The 20297-nt window shown below is 46.5% G+C and overlaps 3 protein-coding genes across 3 annotated transcripts; 1 reads left to right on the top strand and 2 right to left on the bottom strand.

Moving 5' to 3' along the window:
- Positions 1 to 204: 204 nt before the first annotated feature.
- CCT3 (chaperonin containing TCP1 subunit 3) lies at positions 205 to 7415 on the bottom strand. Its single transcript, XM_082781094.1, has 14 exons — positions 7272 to 7415; positions 6450 to 6511; positions 5976 to 6026; positions 5818 to 5880; positions 5120 to 5216; positions 4599 to 4716; positions 4245 to 4431; positions 3593 to 3742; positions 3003 to 3135; positions 2478 to 2559; positions 2176 to 2356; positions 1724 to 1969; positions 1015 to 1146; positions 205 to 462 (listed from the first exon to the last, which is right to left on the bottom strand). Exons 1-14 carry the CDS (start codon positions 7300 to 7302, stop codon positions 358 to 360), a joined length of 1638 nt encoding a protein of 545 aa, XP_082637220.1. The 5' UTR covers positions 7303 to 7415; the 3' UTR covers positions 205 to 357.
- Positions 7416 to 8885: 1470 nt separating this feature from the next.
- Positions 8886 to 12683, top strand: SSR2 (signal sequence receptor subunit 2). The gene is made up of 6 exons (XM_082781147.1): positions 8886 to 8987; positions 10033 to 10187; positions 10735 to 10833; positions 11194 to 11302; positions 11477 to 11554; positions 11863 to 12683. The coding sequence occupies exons 2-6, from the start codon at positions 10033 to 10035 to the stop codon at positions 11971 to 11973; spliced, it is 552 nt and encodes a 183-aa protein (XP_082637273.1). The 5' UTR covers positions 8886 to 8987; the 3' UTR covers positions 11974 to 12683.
- Positions 12139 to 18892, bottom strand: CTSS (cathepsin S). Its single transcript, XM_082781146.1, has 8 exons — positions 18682 to 18892; positions 17928 to 18143; positions 17670 to 17792; positions 16971 to 17120; positions 16670 to 16894; positions 15352 to 15517; positions 14976 to 15078; positions 12139 to 14416 (listed from the first exon to the last, which is right to left on the bottom strand). Exons 2-8 carry the CDS (start codon positions 18051 to 18053, stop codon positions 14317 to 14319), a joined length of 993 nt encoding a protein of 330 aa, XP_082637272.1. The 5' UTR covers positions 18054 to 18143; positions 18682 to 18892; the 3' UTR covers positions 12139 to 14316.
- Positions 18893 to 20297: the final 1405 nt, after the last annotated feature.

Genomic DNA, 20297 nt, shown 5'->3' with positions numbered 1-20297 from the left:
CCTGCAGGAAGCGGGGCGCGGCCCCCGCCCACCCCCCCAGTTCCTGCCCCCCACGCACGGAGCGCCCCGCAGCGAAATTCCTTTAAAGTCCTTTATTGTCGAGGCAAACAGCAATGAGGAAGTACAGGGGAGACTTAAATTAAAGCAGTGGTGTCTCCACCCTTCACGGGACGTGTTGGCCCTTTTCACCATACTCCAGGTTTTCTTCCCTCCCCCCCCCCGCCCCAAAACTTCTGACAAATTCTTGGACTTTGCCCCAGCTCCAGCTCAGGACTGGGGAGAAACCGAAGCGCTGCAGGGAGCTGCTTCTGGTGTCGGGACTGCGCTGCCTGCTGCTTCATCGTGGCAATGCAGCCTCTACTCCTGGGAAGCCTCCGTCGCTGCGGGCTGCTTGCTTTGCTCATCGCCTTTCTTTTTGTGCCCCGAAACAATGTCATCAATGCGGAGCAGAAGAACTGCAGTCTGCGGGAAAAATACCACATCCACATCTAACCAAGAGCCCGTCACAAAGAATAAAACACAATCCATGTAGCTTTCACAACATCAAAGCACCTGCCTTCCTTCTGAGTGCTCGCAGTGGGTTTGAAGAAGAGGAGCCTTTCAAGGTCAGATACCAAAGCACAAAAGCTCCCAGGGCTGCTGACTGGATTCCAGCACACCGCTGCCACCAAATTTCTCAGCCCTGGCTCACACAGAACCACTCGTTCTTGTGAGACAGTTAAGTTAGAGAAACAGGTAGGATGGAAAAGGGCACATCCCAGGCTCAGGCAACCCCTCCAAAACCGATACAAGCTCCCCCACGTGTTGCACCTCTTCTGCATCCCCATCATACGCCTCTTGCATTAGTGAGCTGGCAAACGCCATGCTCAGGTTGCAGTGCTTCTCCAAGCATCTGAATGCCTACACAGCAACATGCCCCAGTCCAAAAGGACAAGCTACAGAGGCTCACTTTTTTTTTTTCTTTCTTTTTTTTTTTTTTTAAAAAAAAAAAAAAGTTTTAACTCCTCTCCTTACCTCTACTGCTGTTTTGTAGGTCTGCAATTTGACCGCTAAAGGCTCCCAGATCCCCAGGTCCTTCATATCAACTAAAGCTCCGGTCTCACCATTCACTCCCCATGTCTGGCTGCCCTCTTGGGTGTGTTTTGCCTGTAAGCAGAACAACAGGTCACTACCAATCAAGTAGCAATACACCTGCAAGAAACGCAAATTCATAGCCTCAAGAAAACAGTAAGTAGTCTTTTTTTTTTTATTATTTTTTTCCAATTTTGGAATTTACACAAAAGCGTATTACCAAGCACTGCTTAAAACAATTGTATCAGAAATTATACTTGGTGATTCCTTCTCTCTCATGCCATTCAATCTGACCACAAAGGAAGATTTTGATTTTGTTCAACCTCAGGGTTTTTTTATTTTGATTTTACACTCTGGTACTTCAAACCAACCATTTAATTCAATTTTTGTGACTTCACGTTCTGGTACAAGGCTTCAGTAAAAATGTTTGCAGCCCAGCTAATGCAAGAAAAAACTAGTATTCCAATCACCTTGAGGGGATGGGTTACTCCAACCAAGGATTCCTTCACTGTAAAAGCCTACTGCAACTACTGAAGGGCTACAACCTCAACAGTCTGAGCTCTCTCTTGCCACCTCAAGAGATACTGAAAAGAAAGGATCTGAGGGGCAGGACAATGAACCTCTGGGGATAACTCCCTAGTGCATGCCTTACCCTAAGTGAGGTCAGCACACGGATGGTACTAGCACCGCAGTTCTGGATGAGTGTTCGGGGAATGACTTCCAGAGCTTGGGCTACTGCCCGGTAGGGCCACTGCTCCACACCTGTCATGCCTTTGGACTTCTCTGTCAATGCATGGGAAACCGCCATTTCAGTCGCTCCCCCTCCTGGCACCAGCTGTGGGTCAATGAGGACGTTGCGACACACCTGCATGGCATCCTGAAGGTTACGCTCTACCTCCTGTAGTAGGCACATAAAAACATTTTTTGGTTGTAGAAAATGAGCACAGATCTGCTGGGCTTGTCCCTCCACCGTTTTGCCTTGTAGAGCACACAAGATTGGGTTCTGTAGTGAGAAAGAATTCCCAAAGGAACTCACAAGGAAGTAACAACTTACTGACACTAGGAAGGTGGCAGAACAGCAGGGAAAAACACGTAGTAACTTACTGCAAGGATTTCCTTGCTGGCTCCACGCAGAATGATAGTGCAAGCCTTGGGGTCTTTGCAATCCGTGATGAAGGCAAAATACTCATCCCCTATTTTTTTAACTTCAAAGAGCCTGGCTCCGGTTCCCACATCTTCCTCTCGCAGCTCATCAGTGCGACTCACAATGCGAGCTCCGCAGGCCCTATCACACAACCAACAGTTAAGTCAGATGCTCACAAATAAGAACAGGAGAAAGAGTGAGATAAGAATGAAAACTCAGTGCCACAGCAAGAATGAACTGTGGCAAGGAAGAGAACATTTACCTGGCAATCCTGTTGTTGTCAGTCTTCCTCACTCTGCGGATTGCTGTGATGTTGGCTCTCATCAGGTAGTGTTGGGCCAAGTCTGAAATCAGGTTTGTGCAACTTTATTTATCAATCAGCAGGTTTTTGTTTGCTTGTTTGTTTATTTTTATTTTATTTTTGTTTACAAACTGTGTATCTTTAAAGTAGCAAGAAGGGAAAGGAAGTAACCTAAATGTTGCATCCTAAACCAAGCTGCAAGAAAAAAATTACAGTGCAGCTCTCCCTGGTTTGTTAATCTCATCCTCACTTATGTTTTGATATAGTTTCCAAATGCTGGAAAAGCAAAACATTATTATAAGCATCCACGTTCAAAAGAATGAAATCTAATACCCGCATTTCATACCTATTTTCTAGAGCACTGACAAAAAAACTACTATAAGGCCATATTCAAAATTATTTTTTTCTTATTATTGAACAGTGTGTTTAACGCAGTATGAACATAAAGATGAACTCAACAAAAGGAAGGATCATGAGCATTATTACCAGAAATTCCTTTTTCTGTGATGACCAGATCTGGCTTCACTCTCATAAGATCCTCGCAAATCTGCTGAATGTACTCTTCCTCCATCTGCAGGATGCGGGCAAAGTCTTCCTCCCGTGTTATTTCAATATCAGTCTGTATAGAAAGAAGTGTGAATATCTTACTGTATTCATCCCAACCCATCAGTGAGTTAAACACAGACCCTCTGACTTAAGCTACCTCAGCTCCCACAGGAAAGAGTTAGAGGGAACTGCACAATTAAAAACACGGATCAGATGAACTGACACCATGTCAGTTTAACACTAGCATTAATTAAGACAGAGATATTTGACTCTTGACATTCACATTACACAAATTACTGCAGCTACTTCACAGTGAGTTAAACATTGTAGCCTCGGTTATTTTCTCTTTTTCCCCAGGGTACTGACTGATCCCAGAATCAGCAGAATTAGGCCATACATGCAAAAGGTCTCTGAAAGGCAAGAAACATGGGGCCTTCTGCCCCTCATGCAGGTAACGAGCTATCTGGGTTTGTTCACCTCGCTAGTCTTAAATCAGAAGTTGCAGACATCCCTAACAGAACTTGCTTTACCTGGCTCTCTCCCTTCTTGTACTCTAGTGAACAATCCAGAAGGACAATGCGTGGATTCTTAATAAGGCGACGCATCCTGGGATGAGTAACATCTTTATTCACCATGATTCCACGCAGAACACAAGAGTCTTCACTAAAGCCACCTGGAATCTGACAGACATAAGAAAGGGGGAACGAGATGAGTTAGTCTAGTCTACAAAAATCTGTATATCCATGCTCCTGAAACTATCCATCCCATCTACTGAAAAAAGAAAGTTCTCTTGAGCAAGTATGATTTAACTCTGGTGATAACCTGAGTTAATGGTAAGAGCACACTGACTTAGGTCAAGTGAAAAGCCATTGAAGAACTTGAGAAACAGCTTACAACCTATCACATGGCAACATGTGGATGGAAGATGGAAATTGAAATAGTTGAAGTCGTCTTTTTAAGCAGTATTCTGGAACTGTTCAAATAACTGCCCCTGTTTTCACTGTACTCCAGCAAGGCCAATAGCACAAAGTAAAATATCTCCAAGGGTTATGTTTGCAGACTTCAGATCAATAGCACAAAATTCTTCCTGCTGCATTCTAGAAACATTTAATTCAAAATGAGAAAGAAGCACACAGATTTTAAAAAAATATATTAAAAAAAAAAAAAAAATTCAGGACATACCTTCTCTACTTTTGCATATTTTTTTATATCAATTTCTTTTCTGCCATTTTCCTCAAACTCCACAGTCTTAACAGCATCAAGAGCAATGGTACAGGCCAAGTCAGACCAGCGGTTTATTGCTTTGGTGTTTATAGCACTCTTTATTATTTTAAGCATCATCTCTCTGTTGTTCACATCCACTGGAGTGCTGAGAGAAAGTAAAAAGTCAATAGTAAACTAAGTATTATTCCAAACTACAACTACAAACTACAGTTCACCTCTAATTGTCGTTTTACCAACATGATTCCCTCAAGAATCGTCTTTAAGCAGAAGCCCCACATCCCTTCTCTCTGACTCCCACCAGCCCACACTTACCCAATTTTCTTTAGAATACTGATCATGTCATCCAAAGCCTTACGATAAGCCCCAATGATCACAGTTGGGTGCATCTGCTGTTCCAGGAAGTGTTCAGCAACAGAAAGCATCTCTCCAGCTAAGGGGAAAAATAAACACATACAAATTCCCCAGATGAGTTAGCAGAACAATTGGCAGCCAAAACTTAAGGAAAATATACCAGCCAAAAGTATCTACTCTCCATGCAGAGAGCTCTAATATCATCCATACCTTCTGTTATACTTGATTGTGCTAAACTGGGGGAAAGAACACAATTTTTTGAATCATGAAGCTAATCACTTAAGGGTCTAATGAACCTACTACTCTTCATGGTCTAAAAACAACCCAACAAGAACCAACCAACCAACCCACCCAATTTTAGGGTTGGGAAATAACACGGATCTGTCTCAGTAATGCATACTTACTGGGATCTGATGAGCAAACAAGACAAGCTTTAGCATTAACTTTCTATAAAAGGTTCATGTCTTATTTGTGCTCCTTACCAAGGATAATTACAGATGTGGTCCCATCTCCAACTTCTTCATCTTGAGTACGGCTAATCTCTATCATTGATTTTGCAGCTGGATGCTGGACTTGAATCTGTACAGATGCAAACGGTACAGTTTTGGTTCCGGAATACTAAACCTGAAGCTTCTTTCAATGGAACAAATACCTCACATTTTAAGTAATCAAAGGTATTCTGCCTGACTATAACACCAGTATTTCTTCCTTTTTGAGGGGGAAAATAAGCATTTGTATTTCGTTGTATTGCATCCCCACAGTTTTTCAGGCATTATATTTTTTGTGATGCTATTTCCACAACACTCACACTAGAAAAGCAACGACAATTTCTTGGTCTAATCATTTGGCATAGTAAAATTAAGCATCTACTCAATAGGCTTTGATGCAAGCGATTATAACTAAAATTACAAGCGAATTCTTATCAGTCTTATAAAACCTCCATGAAAAATTACTATCCTGAGATCAAATGCACTTTTCTGAGGAAGAGCACTACCTAGAAGCATTTAATTCCTCTCCAATAAGCACCTTTTTCTTGGTAATGTTTAATATTTTTTGGTTCTCAAGATAGAAGGCCAAATAACATAATGCCATTGGCAGCTATTTAACCAAGCTATTTAACCATATCCCAGAACATACTGACTCACAAGTTAAGCAAGACAATCCTTTAGGAGAAACTCACCTCTCTAAGGATAGCATTGCCATCATTGGTCATCACAATCCCACCCATGGGGTCCAAAAGCATCTGCAACCAAAAGAGAAGCAGTATTTGCACTGACCTTTAATAAGTGCAGTGTTTATAGCCAGCAGCAGCACAGGGATCTCAGCAAACGTTCTTACCTTCATCATAGCTCTTGGTCCCAAACATGTTCGGATAATGTCAGCAATAGTCTAGGAGGAACAAAAGGAATTAGGCAAAACATGAAGGCATCAAAACATCTAAAACAGCCTCAAATAAACGCATAATGTACACAAAACAAGCAGCCACTACAATGAATCTAAACAACCTGATGATTCTGCAATTGCTTAGATGTAGCAGAAGACAGGACTCATGTGGAAACGAGAACCCAGGGATTATTAGAGCAGCGGCATCACACTGAGTAAGTACTAAAAACAGATGCCAACATTTAAACACTCTCAGACTTGGCAGAGAAAGAGGTTTTGATGGGTTAAACCCCTCCACATGCAGTTACATCAAACATACTGGTTTTAACACTGAAAATTCATTTTATATGGTCCTTCTACTCTGCTTTTTTATACACACACACGTATTAAAACATAATAAAAAAGTTGATTGACGTCAGAATATGGTACCTTAGCAGCAGTGATGTTCCCAGTCTGGACTTTTCTTCCAGACTCACGTTTCATATTTTGACCTAAAGCACACAGGGAAAAAAAAAATAAAAATAGCACAAATATAACCATCGTGTAGTCTTACCAGAAAACCCAAGACTGAAATGGTGATGGTGACAATGGACTAAAACACCCTCTCAGTCACGCACACAGTTCTAAATTAAGAATTTACAATAAATATTACAGCTGGTCTAAGAAAGCATACTCATAAAAGAGTACCAATGAAAAATAGTATTCCTGATTATAACAGGATACCTGATTAGCAACAGATTCATCTGAAAAACTTGTACCCCTTAGATATAACCTCTTCCCCCACAAAACCAAGCAGCAGAGATTCACAAAAACCTGGAAGACCCCCTAAATCCTAGAGGCTGCTGCATGGTAGCTTGTGGTCTGCAAAGTCTGTATGACAAGAAGAACCAGGGTTTATAATTCAGTTTTGTACATCAGTAAATCTCAGCCTTTGGTATGTTTGAGCAGGCTGTAACAGAGGCTCGCAAGCACATTGGGGGATTTGTGTTACGTATTTAGCCTGGCCGAGGAGAGGTTTACGTCAGAACTACACATAAGAACCCCCCCCCCCCCAGATTTATAAGAAAGGAGAAAAGCCTAAAAGCAGCACCGAGAGGACGGGAAGGGAGCCTGGAGCTACGGGGCCCCGGATAACCCCGGGGACTGCGGGGAGCTGCGGCGCCTCAGCCCCGCGGCGGGGGCCACAAGGGGGGCGCCGGGCCCTGAGGGGACACAAAATGGCGGCGAGGGGGGGACTGAGGGGGGACTCACTGAGAACGAGGACGGGGCGCGGGCCCATCATGGCGGCGGCGGCGGGACCCGGAGCGCGGAGCTGAGGGGAAGCTTCTAGAGCGGAGCTCACTCGCCCCGCCACCACAGCCTACCCCGAGGGCCGCCCCGCCGCGCCCAATCGCTGCCTGCGCGGCGGGCCCGACGCCCAATCAGAAGGCGGGAGCGAGCAGGAGGCGGGGCTTGCGCCTCCCGTCCCCACCCCGCGGGGTTCTCAGAAAGTTCGGTTGAGGAGCAACCGGGCTGGCAGCGCGTTGGGAGGGGCCAGGCGGCAGTGCGCATGCGCAGCCTACCGGGCCCGAGAGCATGGCTGGAAAATGGGTCCGACGATCAGGGCGCATGCGCCAGGCGTAGGGGGCTATGGGATGGGCGGGCTGCCACGGGGCATGCTGGGAGTGGTAGTCTTTGTGGGGCTGGTGTCAGAATCAGAAAATCATTGAATTAAAAAAGCAATCCAACCTCGTCTGGTCCAACCATCCCCCTACCACCGATGTCACCCACTGAACCATGTCCCCAAGCACCATGTCCAACCTTTCCTCGAACACCCCCAGGGACAGTGACTCTACCACCTCCCTGGGCAACCCGTCCCAATGCCTGACTGTAATAAGTGGTAGGAACCAAACCACTCTCAGAATAATCTTTATCAGATCCAAATTTATTAAGCAAGCATTCAAGCAGGCAAAACAGCGCTGGGCGGCCGAGGAGTCTCTGCTCCACCAACGGCGCGCACCTCATCCCCGCCAGCGTCCCCCTTTTATAGCCTGGTTGTTCAGGGTGTACGTGGCATATCCTGGTATGTCCTGTGGTTGCGTGTACTGTTGCTAGGGGGTCGTCTCAGACCTCCTGGTGGTCGTGAGGATGAAGGCCGTAGTCTTCCTCTGCGTTGCGGGTTGCGATCTGGCTGAGCAAGCACTCTCCATGTTCTGATCAGGATGGGCAGCTGGAAACTCTCCAGCTATGCAGGGTTGTCACAGCCCCCACAAGCTTTCCCACCGGTTTGATTAACAAACTTATTATACAATATTTATTACACTGACCACTCTATCTGAGGAGAAATGTCTCCTCATTTCCAACCTGAACCTCCCCTGGCACAACTTGAGGCCATTCCCTCTTGTCCTGTTGATAGTCATCTGCAAGAAGAGGCTGACCCCCAGCTCCCCACACCTTCCCTTCAGGCAGTTGCAGAGAGCAATGAGCTCTGCCCCGAGCCTCCGCTTCTCCAGCCTAAACCCCCCCAGTTCCCTCAGCCGCTCCTCACAGGACTTGTGCTCCAGGCCCTTCACCAGCTCCGTAGCCCTGCTCTGGACACGCTCCAGGGCCTCGATGTCCTTCTGGGAGTGAGGGGCACAAAACATGGTACTCAAGGCGTGGCCTCACCAGAGCAGAGCACAGGGAGACGATCACATCCCCAGTCCTGCTGGCTATACTATTCCCGAATATCCCAGTAGTCTTTATAAGTGCTATTTTTTTAACTAAAAGCTGCTGGTTTTTAAACGCTTTTGGGAGTGCAAGTAAACCCTCTTTCTCCAAAGGGCAAGCCTGGGGGGGCGGGAGCGAGATGGAGGGGGGAGGGGGAAGGACTAAATTTCCCAGCATGCCTCGGGGGCGCTGCGAGGCCACACGTCACGGCCCGCGGGCGCTTCCGCTCCCTTCCTGCTGCTGAGTCGGCCTTCCGCGGGCTGCAGCAAGGCGGAGAGGGTGAGGGGCGGCGGGGACTCGGCGGTGTCGGAGGGAGGGGAGCGGGGGGCTGGGAGAGCCTTGGGGAGCTTTGGGCCCCCCTCTGGTGCTGCTGCTGGGGTATTTTGGGGAGAAAAAAGGAGGGGGGGGGTCTGGGTGTCCCGCAGGCAGCGGTCAGCGGCGCTCTGGCCTAGGGGGAGCAGCGGCTGGGAGCTCCCCTCGGGTCTCTGGGCCGTGTCGGGCTTGTAGGGAGATGCTGGCGTGGGTGGAAATGCGGCTGGGTGGTGTGGAGGGGACACCGCCTTGCAGAGTGAGGGGTCTGGCGCCGCAGCAGTCTCGGTACGGAGACTAAAGCTCCCGAGTTCCGTTACTGGGTGGGTGCGGAGCGGCTGCGGTCTCCTCATCCGAGCTGGGAGATACTGGGCTGAGGGAAATAAGGGCGCGCAGCTTGGAGCGGGGAGTTGTGCGGACTGAAAGGCTGCTGGAGGGTGTTGGTGCTGCTGCGGTCACTGCAAGTAGAAGAAAAAAATCTGAGTCTGGAAATGAGAAGCTAGTACATTGTGAGAACAACAGAGAAATTGATGGGGGGGGGGGGACGAAGAACCACCTCTGTTTTTTGTAAGGCAGTGCTTCGAAATGGCAATTAACTGTTAATTGACAAAATTGGTGAAACCATTAATTGACAGAAGTTCTGCTCTGAAAGTTACTGAAAGAGGTTTGGTGATCTGAGATCTTTCCCAGTTAATGAGCAGGAACAATACCTGCTGGGGCTTTGAGAAGGGAGAAAACTGCCACCTTTGCTGCCATGCATGCCCGTCTAGGCCACTGCTGTGTCGTTACTCACATTCTTGTAGGAAAGTGTACAGATATTTCAGGGGCAATTGCAACGCTCTGTGGAGCTAGGGTCATTTCTTCCTGCTCTGTGACATCCTTTCACGATATTGCTGTGAAGTATACAGCTGCTCATGTCTTACTACTTGTGAATGTGTTGCCTTGCTAGGTTGTGCCATTTGTGTTCTTTTTGCAGTGAAATTATCAATGACATTCCATTTTCTTTTATTTCTAGATGAAGCTCACAATTCTTGCTGTGTTTGCCCTGTTCTACGTGGCCCACTGTGAAGAAGGTGCCAGGCTCCTGGCCTCCAAATCTCTATTAAACAGATATGCGGTGGAGGGGAGAGACTTGACTCTGCAGTACAACATCTACAATGTTGGTTCTAGGTAGGCCTTTTCTGGGTTTCTAATACTGATCAGGAACAAATCTTCCCTTCAGGATTCATGACTGTTTCTAGGCTCCATAATGTGCTGTTATCTTTGCTCCCCCAACTGCGAGCCCTCATCACACTTTAGAAGGTTGGACCCTGGAATTTGCTTTTTCCTTCCTGTTCTCTTGTCGCTGCTCTCACCTTATGGCTGCTTTAGCTCTCTGTCCAACATGGCACAGTTACTCTCATGTCAGCTTGTGATACTCTGTTACCCATAAATACAGAATCCTTTCCTTGTCTTTGTGAGCTTTTTCATTTCTGCATCCCTGTCTTTTTTCAGCTTCTCAGTTTTGCCTTCCTCTTTCTGTAGTCTCTCTGTAATACACCTTGACCATCCTCCCCATCTTCTATTTTTGCCTTTTTGTTTCAAAAAATCAGTTCTGCCAACAGTAGAATTGTCAATATTGGACTGTCATTCCTTTTTGGTGCAGTCTCCAGTGAATAGAATACCAAGTCTGACTTGCTTCTCATCCCCCTTTTTGTTTTCTGTTGTTGCATTTTAGTGCTGCTTTAGATGTGGAGCTGTCGGATGATTCTTTCCCTCCGGAGGATTTTGGCATTGTCTCTGGGATGCTCAATGTCAAGTGGGACAGGATTGCTCCGTATCTTTTCATGTTTTGAAATCTTTTCTCCAACACTCAGTTTTACCCCTAAGAATCCTGTAGTTCACTTGTCTGTCTTCAGTGTAACTGAAATTACACCATACCAGACCCTGGGCGAGGTGCTGAACGCAAACCTCTGTTCTTGAGGGTGCTGGGTTTTGTGGTTTTGTTACCTTTTAAAAGAAGTTACTTGCAGACAGTAAAATCACCATGCAATTCATCTGGCTGGGGAAAAGGAGTTGGCTGGATCAGTGTCAGATGAGTCTGCTGTCTGTAACTACAGAGGACTCTTCTTTTACCTATTTCCTTACGTTCTTTCCTTTGATGAAATGAAACTTTTCCGTAACTTCCATCTCTCAGAGCAAGCAATGTGTCCCACACTGTGGTTCTGCGGCCTCTCAAAGCTGGATATTTCAATTTCACCTCTGCTACCATCACGTATCTGGCACAGGAGGGTGGACAGGTTGTGGTGAGTGGCTTGACCCTTCATAGGATCCTCACACAAACTGAACAACAGATATGCCTGATTGTGTTCTTTGAGGTGGTGGTTAGGGATGACACATTTGCCTGCTCTCTTACACTGCACATGCTCTGCTGCAAGATGGAAAGGTGGCAAATACTGTTCCCCCTCTGCCTTTTTCAGGTTGGTTTCACAAGCGCTCCTGGGCAAGGAGGAATCTTAGCTCAGCGTGAGTTCGACAGGAGGTTCTCCCCTCACTTTGTAAGTATTTTTCAATTGGTAATTGAATTGCAGTTACCATGCAGCCCACTGCAGTGCCAGTTTGTGGTGTGTTTGGTTTGCACTACAATCACCTGGAAAACTCCAGCATGGATTGCAATTAATCTGTATTAGTTGTCCAGAAGTGTATCACAGATCTGGAGAACAGGCTTCATCCCAGCTACCTAAAGGAGCTGGCTCTATAGGATTTGGCCTTGGAGCCTTGAGGGTGGAAGATCTGAGAGGATCTCATGGTTATAAGACTCAGCTATGTGTGGCTTGTTTAGACTTATAACTGTTTCTCCCTTCAGCTGGACTGGGCAGCTTTTGGTGTGATGACTCTGCCCTCCATTGGGATCCCGCTGCTGCTGTGGTACTCGAGCAAGAGAAAGTACGACACCCCCAAGACCAAAAAGAACTGAGCAAAGCTAAATCTAACCGTCACCTCAGAGCTTAGGAGACAGCAAACATTAACCCACACAGAACAGTGGGTGTGCTTGGATCAGCAACAGTCACTCCTGCAGAGCAATGCCTGGGCTTCAGCCTTGTCTGCAAGAGGGAGTCACCAATCACTTCAGTGGCAGTGATGTGTTGTTTTCTACCTCTAATAAAAAAAAAAAAGGCACAAACCCCACCACCAAATCCCAAAACTCCCCAGCCAAACCCCCTTTTCTGTGTATTTGGGGTAGAGACACCTTGCTTTGTTGCAGATTTAGTGCTGGTGTGGCTGTGATATCAGTGTTAACACCTAGAGAAACTTGTTTGTGGGTGTGCAGCTCTGCAGCATTTCTGACCTCTGTGCTGCCTTCCTGACTCCCTTCAACCATGTGGATTTTTGCCTGCTGCAGCCCTCTTAAACCTTGTAGATCTTAGTGTCCATCTCTTCCAGGTGCTGCTCAACTTGCCAGAACAGCTGTGGAAAGGAGCTCTATCTAGTGATAATAAGAGACCTTTTGACAGAGGCTTGTTAGAGCTGCTTCTTGGGGTGGGGCATGGGAAGCCCACTGGTATTTCAGTGAGGAGTTGATGTGTTTCTGGTTTTTGTTTTGTTTTGTTTTTTTCCTTCTTGCTCTTGTTGCTCTGGTGAGGGTTGAGGTAGCGAGGTTTTTGTAATAAATCAAACATCATGGAAGAGGCCTGCTTTTCTTTTACTGGGAAGTTCTAGAGGTGCTTGGCTGCCTTAAGATGCATCCAACAGGTGGGCAGATGGGAGAATAAATCAGTACACTATTCCCTCTGTAAAATAAAGAGTAAAAGCAATGGAAACAGGTGGGAGGCAGAAGTCACTTTGCCAGGTTCATTCCTCTGTCCGTGCAGGGCTGGTAGTTTGCACCAGCTTTCCTGGCGGCCTGAAGCTCAGGAGTAATATTTCTCTTCACATACAAAACAAATTTCACTGTGTCTTTGTGTTGGGCATGGAGCTGTGCTTTTCCTCTGGAGGAGATGGTGGCACAATGATGACTTGCCCCAGGTGACCTGGGGGTGCTGAGAGTTGTTTCATTTCACAGAATCATTTAGGTTGGAGGAGACCTCCAAGATAACCTAGTCCAACCTCTGACCTAACGCTAACATGTCCTTCACTAAACCACATCACTAAGCTCTACATCTAAATGGCTTTTAAATACCTCCAGGATGGTGACTCAGTCACTTCCCTAGGCAGCCCATTCCACTACCTAACAACCTTTTGCATAAAGACAACATGTAGGCCTCTACTGGATATATAAATCTAAAGAAAAGGGTTGAGTGAAGTTTCAGTCTCAATTCAAACTTTTAACAGGACAAACTTTTTCCTTCAGAACGCTTTTTTGTTTGTCGTCTGTGTTGGAAATGAATGCTGTGTTTGAGCACAGGTTGTGTCATGTGGGTGCAGTGACAACTAAAGTGCCATTGTGCATTTACATTCCAGTGTCATTATCACAAAAATTCACATCAATACAAAACCACCAATAGCAGCTGCTTTCCTCTCTCCATGCCTTTGGCAGTGGTCTCCATCCTTCATTCCCAAATCACAGACATCATGCGGAGAGGTTTTCCTCTTGGTGAAACCCCTGAAATACCATTCATTTCCCAAGGAAATGACTCTGTCCTGCTATTTTGTTTTTTTCTTTTAAACAGAAAGAGTTGTTAATCTGCTAAACCAAGGACAAGCAAATTATGGCATTGCTGCCAAAGACAGCAAGTGGGCAAATTCAAGCATCACCTGGCTCAGCTGTAGGAAAACGGAGTTTTAGCAGCACCAGAAAAGAAGGTGCCAGCTAGAGCCTGCCTAGATGAAATTCCTTCTGGCACATATTTGTGCCTCCAGATACAACATGTAGGATTTTGGGATGGTGAAACTGATCTTTTATTTTTCAAACAAAGCCTGCAATCTCATAGACATCATCACAAAGAGCTAAAATAATATCCATGTCATGATAGTAGTACTCAGTGCTGAACTGGAGAGAAGAAAACAAGATCTACATTATAACTGTAGGTATCACAGTTTAACTGTGGAAAAAAAAAAAAAAAAAAAAAACAACCTTTTTTTTCCCCCCAAAAAAGAAGTCACTTGGTATCTGTAAATCATACTCCAAAATCCTCCCACCAGATCCACACAAAGGACCCCCTCTCAGTCTGTAGCACAAGCTGAACTAACAGAAGGAGTTTGCCCATAGAAGATCAGAAAATGATTCTTGAATGATTCTTGAAGTCAGTAGATTCATGCAAGCATAGCACCAGCAGTTTAACTGAAGCCACAGGAGTCCTCTCCAAAGCACAAGGTCCTTCTATATTTGTGGGTAAGAGGCATAACTGGCAATCCCACAGTGGTTTGCATGGTTTCTTGACATGCGGATATAGCCATCGTCACCAAAACGCACACCCCAACTTTTGGGAGAAGAAACAATCTATTAGACATTAGAAAAAAAAATCCTTTTTCTGTGAAGCAGCAGCTTTATCAACATTCTAACATTTTTGAGGTCTCTGTCACAGAGCTTTTTACAGGCAAGCGATGGAATAAAACCATTCAGACGTCCTTGTGTCTGTGATGAAGTGTTTTGATCAACTGCTTCACGGAACTTCAAATTCCGGATTAAGTTTCAACAGAACATATCAACATAAAGGGAACTTTAAATGCATTTAAAATACTTATACACACTTTAAGTTCCTTCACATTGCTAGGAGGATGTAAAGATTTCTTTGATGTGGTTAAGCATGAATCCCTAGAGAACAGTTTAAGGCCCAATACCAGTGTTCAACTCTGTAACAACTCCCATCACGTAGGCATCCAGCTAGCTGACCTTCCTCTAATCTATATAAATATCAGTTGCTATAAAATCTGTAGTCTGAGGCTGCCAATGTGAACAAAGGGAGATGACCTATGAGAAGCCTACCACGGTAGATAGTGAGCATGTAGATTTTGTTGACTTAACTGCAGTGCATTTACCTGTTTTTCACAAGCCAGTAATCCTTATCATTTAGGGTGCCATAACCAATCACGAGTACTCCATGATTCACCTCCTGTGTGCACCGTGGGTCATCATACACACCTGCAAAGCAACAGAGTTTGAAGAAAGCATGCCAGCAGCCCACCAGACCCCATCAGCAAAGCAGGCCTAAATTCAACAGTGTCTATGCTAGAGGCTGATAGCAGCTAATGCTACTATCTTAGGTTTTGTCATATTGGTGCCTTATCTAGCGACTGAGGCCTGACCTGCCATATTCAACCTATATTTAAGTTTCATAAGCTTTACAGGTAGAGAGAGACAGAAGACAAAACATGGCCACAGATCTGTGTGGCCTCCGGGGTGAAAAGGACGTACCTGACTTGTACAAGAAGAATGTGGGCTGGGTTGCATCAATGGCAACAGAGACTGGTCCAATATTGGCTACAGCATCTTTCAGGGCTGCTTCATCAGCATATGGGAGCTCAACATACTTGGAGCAAGTGGCAGCTCGTGTGGAAACGTTATATTGACATGTCCCGTTCTGGTAGATACAAGCAGGAGTTAAGAAGAGGAACACATGGAATCTACCAGGAGCATCTTAAGTCTTTCAGGTACTTGTTTTTCTGCCAGCCCCCTTTTACTTCACGCTACCCTATTCGCTTTTCTTTGACCACCATTTTTCTGTACACAGAATTACAGAGTGGATGGCAGAAGGGACCTGAAGAGGTTGTGTTGTCCATCTCACTTCCCCACAGCAAGAACAGCTAAACCATTTTATTAGTATTCTCTGCCCTTTTTTTCCTATAAACCTCCAATGATAATACTTCTACCATTTTGCTAGAGCAACTGTCACTGCTTCCTCACCCTTCCCATCAGAAGATTAACCTCACATTTAACTTAAATCTCCTCTATTGTAAATTAAGCCTGTGGCTCCTCATTCTCTCTCTAGACACAGGTAACAGCATCTTTCATCCCTGTAGCTGCGTTATGCGTGTTTTAAGACTTGTATTTCACTTTCCTCCTTGAACTAAAAAGCTGTTCCTTTGACTTTCTATCACATGCCATGTTTTCAAGACACCAGGGCATCTATTTTTTTGTCTCTGGTCAACAAGACACTTAGCAGGAGGATATTTATTTGCTCGTGGCTCAACAATGTGAAACAACATCAGGAACAGCATGCTGCAGAACTTACACAGCATCTTTTCAAGAAACTGTCTAAATGTAGTTCACTGGAAACCTCTGCCTGCTGAAATGGTAGAAATACAAATATCCCATTTTTAAACTACTGAAGATGGAATAATACAGAGAGCTCAGAACAGGGCCCAGGAGTGCTGTCCCATTTTTCTCTTCCATGTGTTGTGATGCCTCATAATTTATGTAGGACAGAAATGAACCTGTAGAAAGTCTGGCTCCAAGAATTCATTCACCCATGAAGGGAAAAAAAAAAAAAAAAAAAAAAAAAAGAAAGCTGAAGTTCTCTTCCCCAGGGTTCCCAGGATTTAAAGAATCATCTGCAAAGACTACGACTATACAGGAGACTGGTGAAAACCAAGACAGAGGGAAACCAAAATTGGAGGAGGGAGGGGGCAGCCACGCAAGAGAGCAAAACAAATTACCACCTTGCTTCCTCACTCCTTTTAACACCCGGGTGTTTCTCTAAGGATTTCACATACTGTTTCAGAATGATGCCTACCTGAGCCATGTATGGGTAGGATTCATCCGAGTCAATCCCATTGTTGTCTATGATGTACTGGAAAGCTCTGGTCATAAACCCTCCACTGCAGCCCTTGTTCCCATACATCATGGAGCAGTCAACCAGGTTCTGCGCGCTCAAGGACACCAGCTTCCCCGTTTTCAGTTTCACTTGGGCTTCAAGGGCTCCCACGGCACTGAAGGCCCAGCATGACCCGCAGGCACCCTATAAAAGCCCCAGCAAGGCTCAGGCACTGTCCCATGCTGCCCCAGCATGGACCAGGATGGGGAGAGCTTCGCACCTGGTTCTTCACCTCTGTGACACAGCCCTTCTCTCGCCAGTCCATGGTGTCCGGGATGCTGCCGCCTAGCTGCGGTTGGTACATGGAGGACCGGTTGTGTCCGTGGGGAACTTTCAGCCCAGTCAGCAGAGCAGACACTTCCTCACTGGTCTGAGGGTAGAAGCACCAGTTCATGATGCCCCTTCATCTAATAAGGCTTACATGGGGGGCATGGGAGGTGGCAATGGGTTTCCCTCAAGCTGAAGGAGTTAGAGGGTTTGGGGAGATCCCTACCTTTTTACGTATTTTACATTTGAGTTCTAGCTGCTCATTGACAAAGGCAAGAAAAAGAAAATATGAAACTTGACTCCAGCCCCAGAAATCCCTAGAAGCCAGTATGTCTCATTAACCAACACTACAGTCTTGGGGTATGGAAGGAGTACAATTTGCACATACACATAATGACCAAGACCAAGTTCACACACCGCAAACACTAAGGTAATGGGGAGATTTCCTCACACCTGATTGCCTCACGCGGGCAGGCTGAACATGGCAGCGTCAGGGCCGTGCCTACTGGAGGCCAAAAGGAGAGGACGGACCAAGAAGGGCTGTCAGGAGCTTCTCTACCCCAACCCACTTATACATCCTGTTTATCCATCTGTCCGTGTCCCCTGCCCAGGTAACTTGTGAAGCAGCTGACCACCTTGGGGTGTCACATACCATGTCAGCCAGGTGGTTCATGCCTAGCTGATAGGAGTGCAGCCCCAGGGAGTGCTCCAGGTTGTGCAGCGTCACGAGGCGCAAGTTCCTCTCCCACGTCACGCGTCGCTCCCCTTCCTCTTTCTGAAACCAAACCCAACCCGGCAGCGCTGTGGTGGGCAGCAGAGGCCCCCCAAAGCTATTTCACCCCTGCCCTGGAAGGTTGCTGCCCCTCCCTACCCCCCCCCCACCAAACCATGCCCCTCACACTGCCCCTACCTGGTGACGATACTCTTTACCATGGGCTTTCTTCCAGAGCTGCCAGTGCCAATCCAGCGTGGGGTCAGGCTGCCCCAGCACAGCTGCCAGCACAGCCAGGAAGGCAACGTATGCGAGCAGCTCCATCTTGCGCAGCCGGGCCCAGGGAGTTGTTGCAATGCCGCACAGGCACTGGGAGCCACGGGCTCAGAGCTGGAGTGGGGCCGTGCTTGACCGCTGTGTGACAAAGCCGGTTTGGTAAGGGAAGCAGAGCAGGTCAAGGTGTCATCACCGGGCTCCCCAGTGTGCCCCTGGCAGGGTTTCCACACTAGGTGACGCCAACTGCCCCATCCTGCCCACAGCCCTGCGCCTGCCACCCTGCGATCCGGGAAGAGGAATCCCACCAGGACTCAAAGTGCCCTTGGGGAAAGCTCAGCTGGACACAACCCGTGCCCATTCACACACTGGTGGGCAGGGACATATCCAGACATGCATCAGCTGGTGCTTCCACCCTGAGAAACCCTTATTCATCCCCCTGGCCAGGCGTCTGCTTTCACAAACCTATGTTTTACAGCACCTAAAAGCAAAACAAAACAAAACAGCACACCTATTTTCATGCATCTGATATCTGCCAGCTCTCAAAGAGGGGCTGCTGCAGAGGGGTGCTTGGAAGAGATTAGATAGAGACAAAGCCCCATGTACAAACATTTATTCAGTTCTACTTCCTCAATGCTCAGTTCTCCCACAATTGTAGACACAAATGCAACCCACATACCTGGGCAGCCTTCTGCCAGCTCAGGGAGCACAGACACCAGCGGAGGGATGCCAGGGGCCTGTCCAGTGTCCCCACTGCCACCCCAGGGCTGGGACACACGGGGGCTCACACATACAGTGACCGCAGCTGCGACTCGCAGATCAAATCACATGAGCTGAGAAATGAGGAAATGCTCTGATTTCGTTTTCACTTAGCTGAGACCATGCCCGTGGCGCCTGATCCAGCTCCTCCACTCCTGACAGAGGAGGCCATACATCAGTGCAATTAAAGCAAGCACAAAAAAAAAAAAAAAAAAAAAAAAAAAAATCACTTAATCACTTTTTTTCTTCTCAGACCGGAAGATGTGGTTTAAACATGGCCACATTCTGGAGCTGAACCTGCTGCATCTGTGGCCGGTCCCTGCTGCACTGCAGAGAGAACTGCATTTAATGCACATTAAGTTGCAGGCAGCACAATCAGTCTGGAAACTCAGCAGCGAGTGTCCTTGGAACTTCACCAGACTCCCCCCTAGAGGAGAGCGAGGCAGGAGGACACATTCCTCTGCACAATGCAACATAAAATGGCTGCAAGAAACCATCTTCTGTGAGAGGAGGAGGAAGCAGCACGATGTCACAGGAGCTTTAAGATTCAGCTGAGTCATTTTCTGAAAGGCAGCTGTATCTGCTGGAGGTTGCAAGAGAGCAATGATAGAGAACCCTCCACCTAAATACTTTAAGTAATTCCCAAAAGATTTCCCCTTACTGGTGGATGTTCCTGGGGAGAGTGAATGAAATGGTCATACGTGAGACACTTGAGCAATCCAGCTGCGATCGCTCACAATTTCCACTGCTCATCTGTAGAAATACAACTGGGTTCCTTAAGAAAGGTAAGGCTAGAGCTAGATCCACACATGCTTGATCTGCAGGGTGAGCGGTGGCATCTCAAGAGCTCGTCCCAGAGCTGGAGGCCCATTTAAATCTGGGAACAGGTTCCATAGCTAGCGACCCCACAATAGATCACACAGTTCCTCACCAATCCAATGTAGCCCTCACTGCCAAAACACACCCCTGAACTTTTGGAAGAAGGAAAAAATAAAATTAGACAACAGGAAGAAACTGCTTCTTTCCCGTGCCATCCCTCCATCACTGCCACTGAGTTTTTATTGTTGTTGTTAATACTGAACCCACTCTCTGCTACAACCCAGGTCATGTTCTGTCCCCAGCCGTCACAGATTTTGCCAAACTTTCATCTTCTGGCAAAAAGAGAGGCTGAACCTTCTCACTGATACCTTCTCACTGCTAGATGTTGCTGCCCCTAACTCTTCTTGATGGAGGAAGCAGAGGGAAATGATTTATTTTTTTTTCTACACACTGGAGTGTGTCAAAGCCACCAGGAAAATACAAGGCAAAGGTACACAAATTGTTTTTTGCATTCTAAAAATACATATTTTGAAAAAGGCCTACCAAGGCCAGAAATTAGACCTACAGGAGGAAACCAGTGTTTCTTTAGCCCAACACTGACATGAGAGCAAGGGAGTGCTGTTTAGAGAACTACCCGCATTTTGTTTGTTTTCAGTTGCTGAACGTAGCTTTGCTGACATCACAAGTTTTTCCTAGAGATGCAGCTGTATGAGCAGG

Source organism: Aythya marila, assembly GCF_965140915.1.
Source record: "Aythya marila genome assembly, chromosome: 29".
Taxonomy (NCBI): domain Eukaryota; kingdom Metazoa; phylum Chordata; class Aves; order Anseriformes; family Anatidae; genus Aythya; species Aythya marila.
Note: the sequence above shows the minus strand (reverse complement) of the source record. Positions and strands in the feature narration are given on the sequence as shown.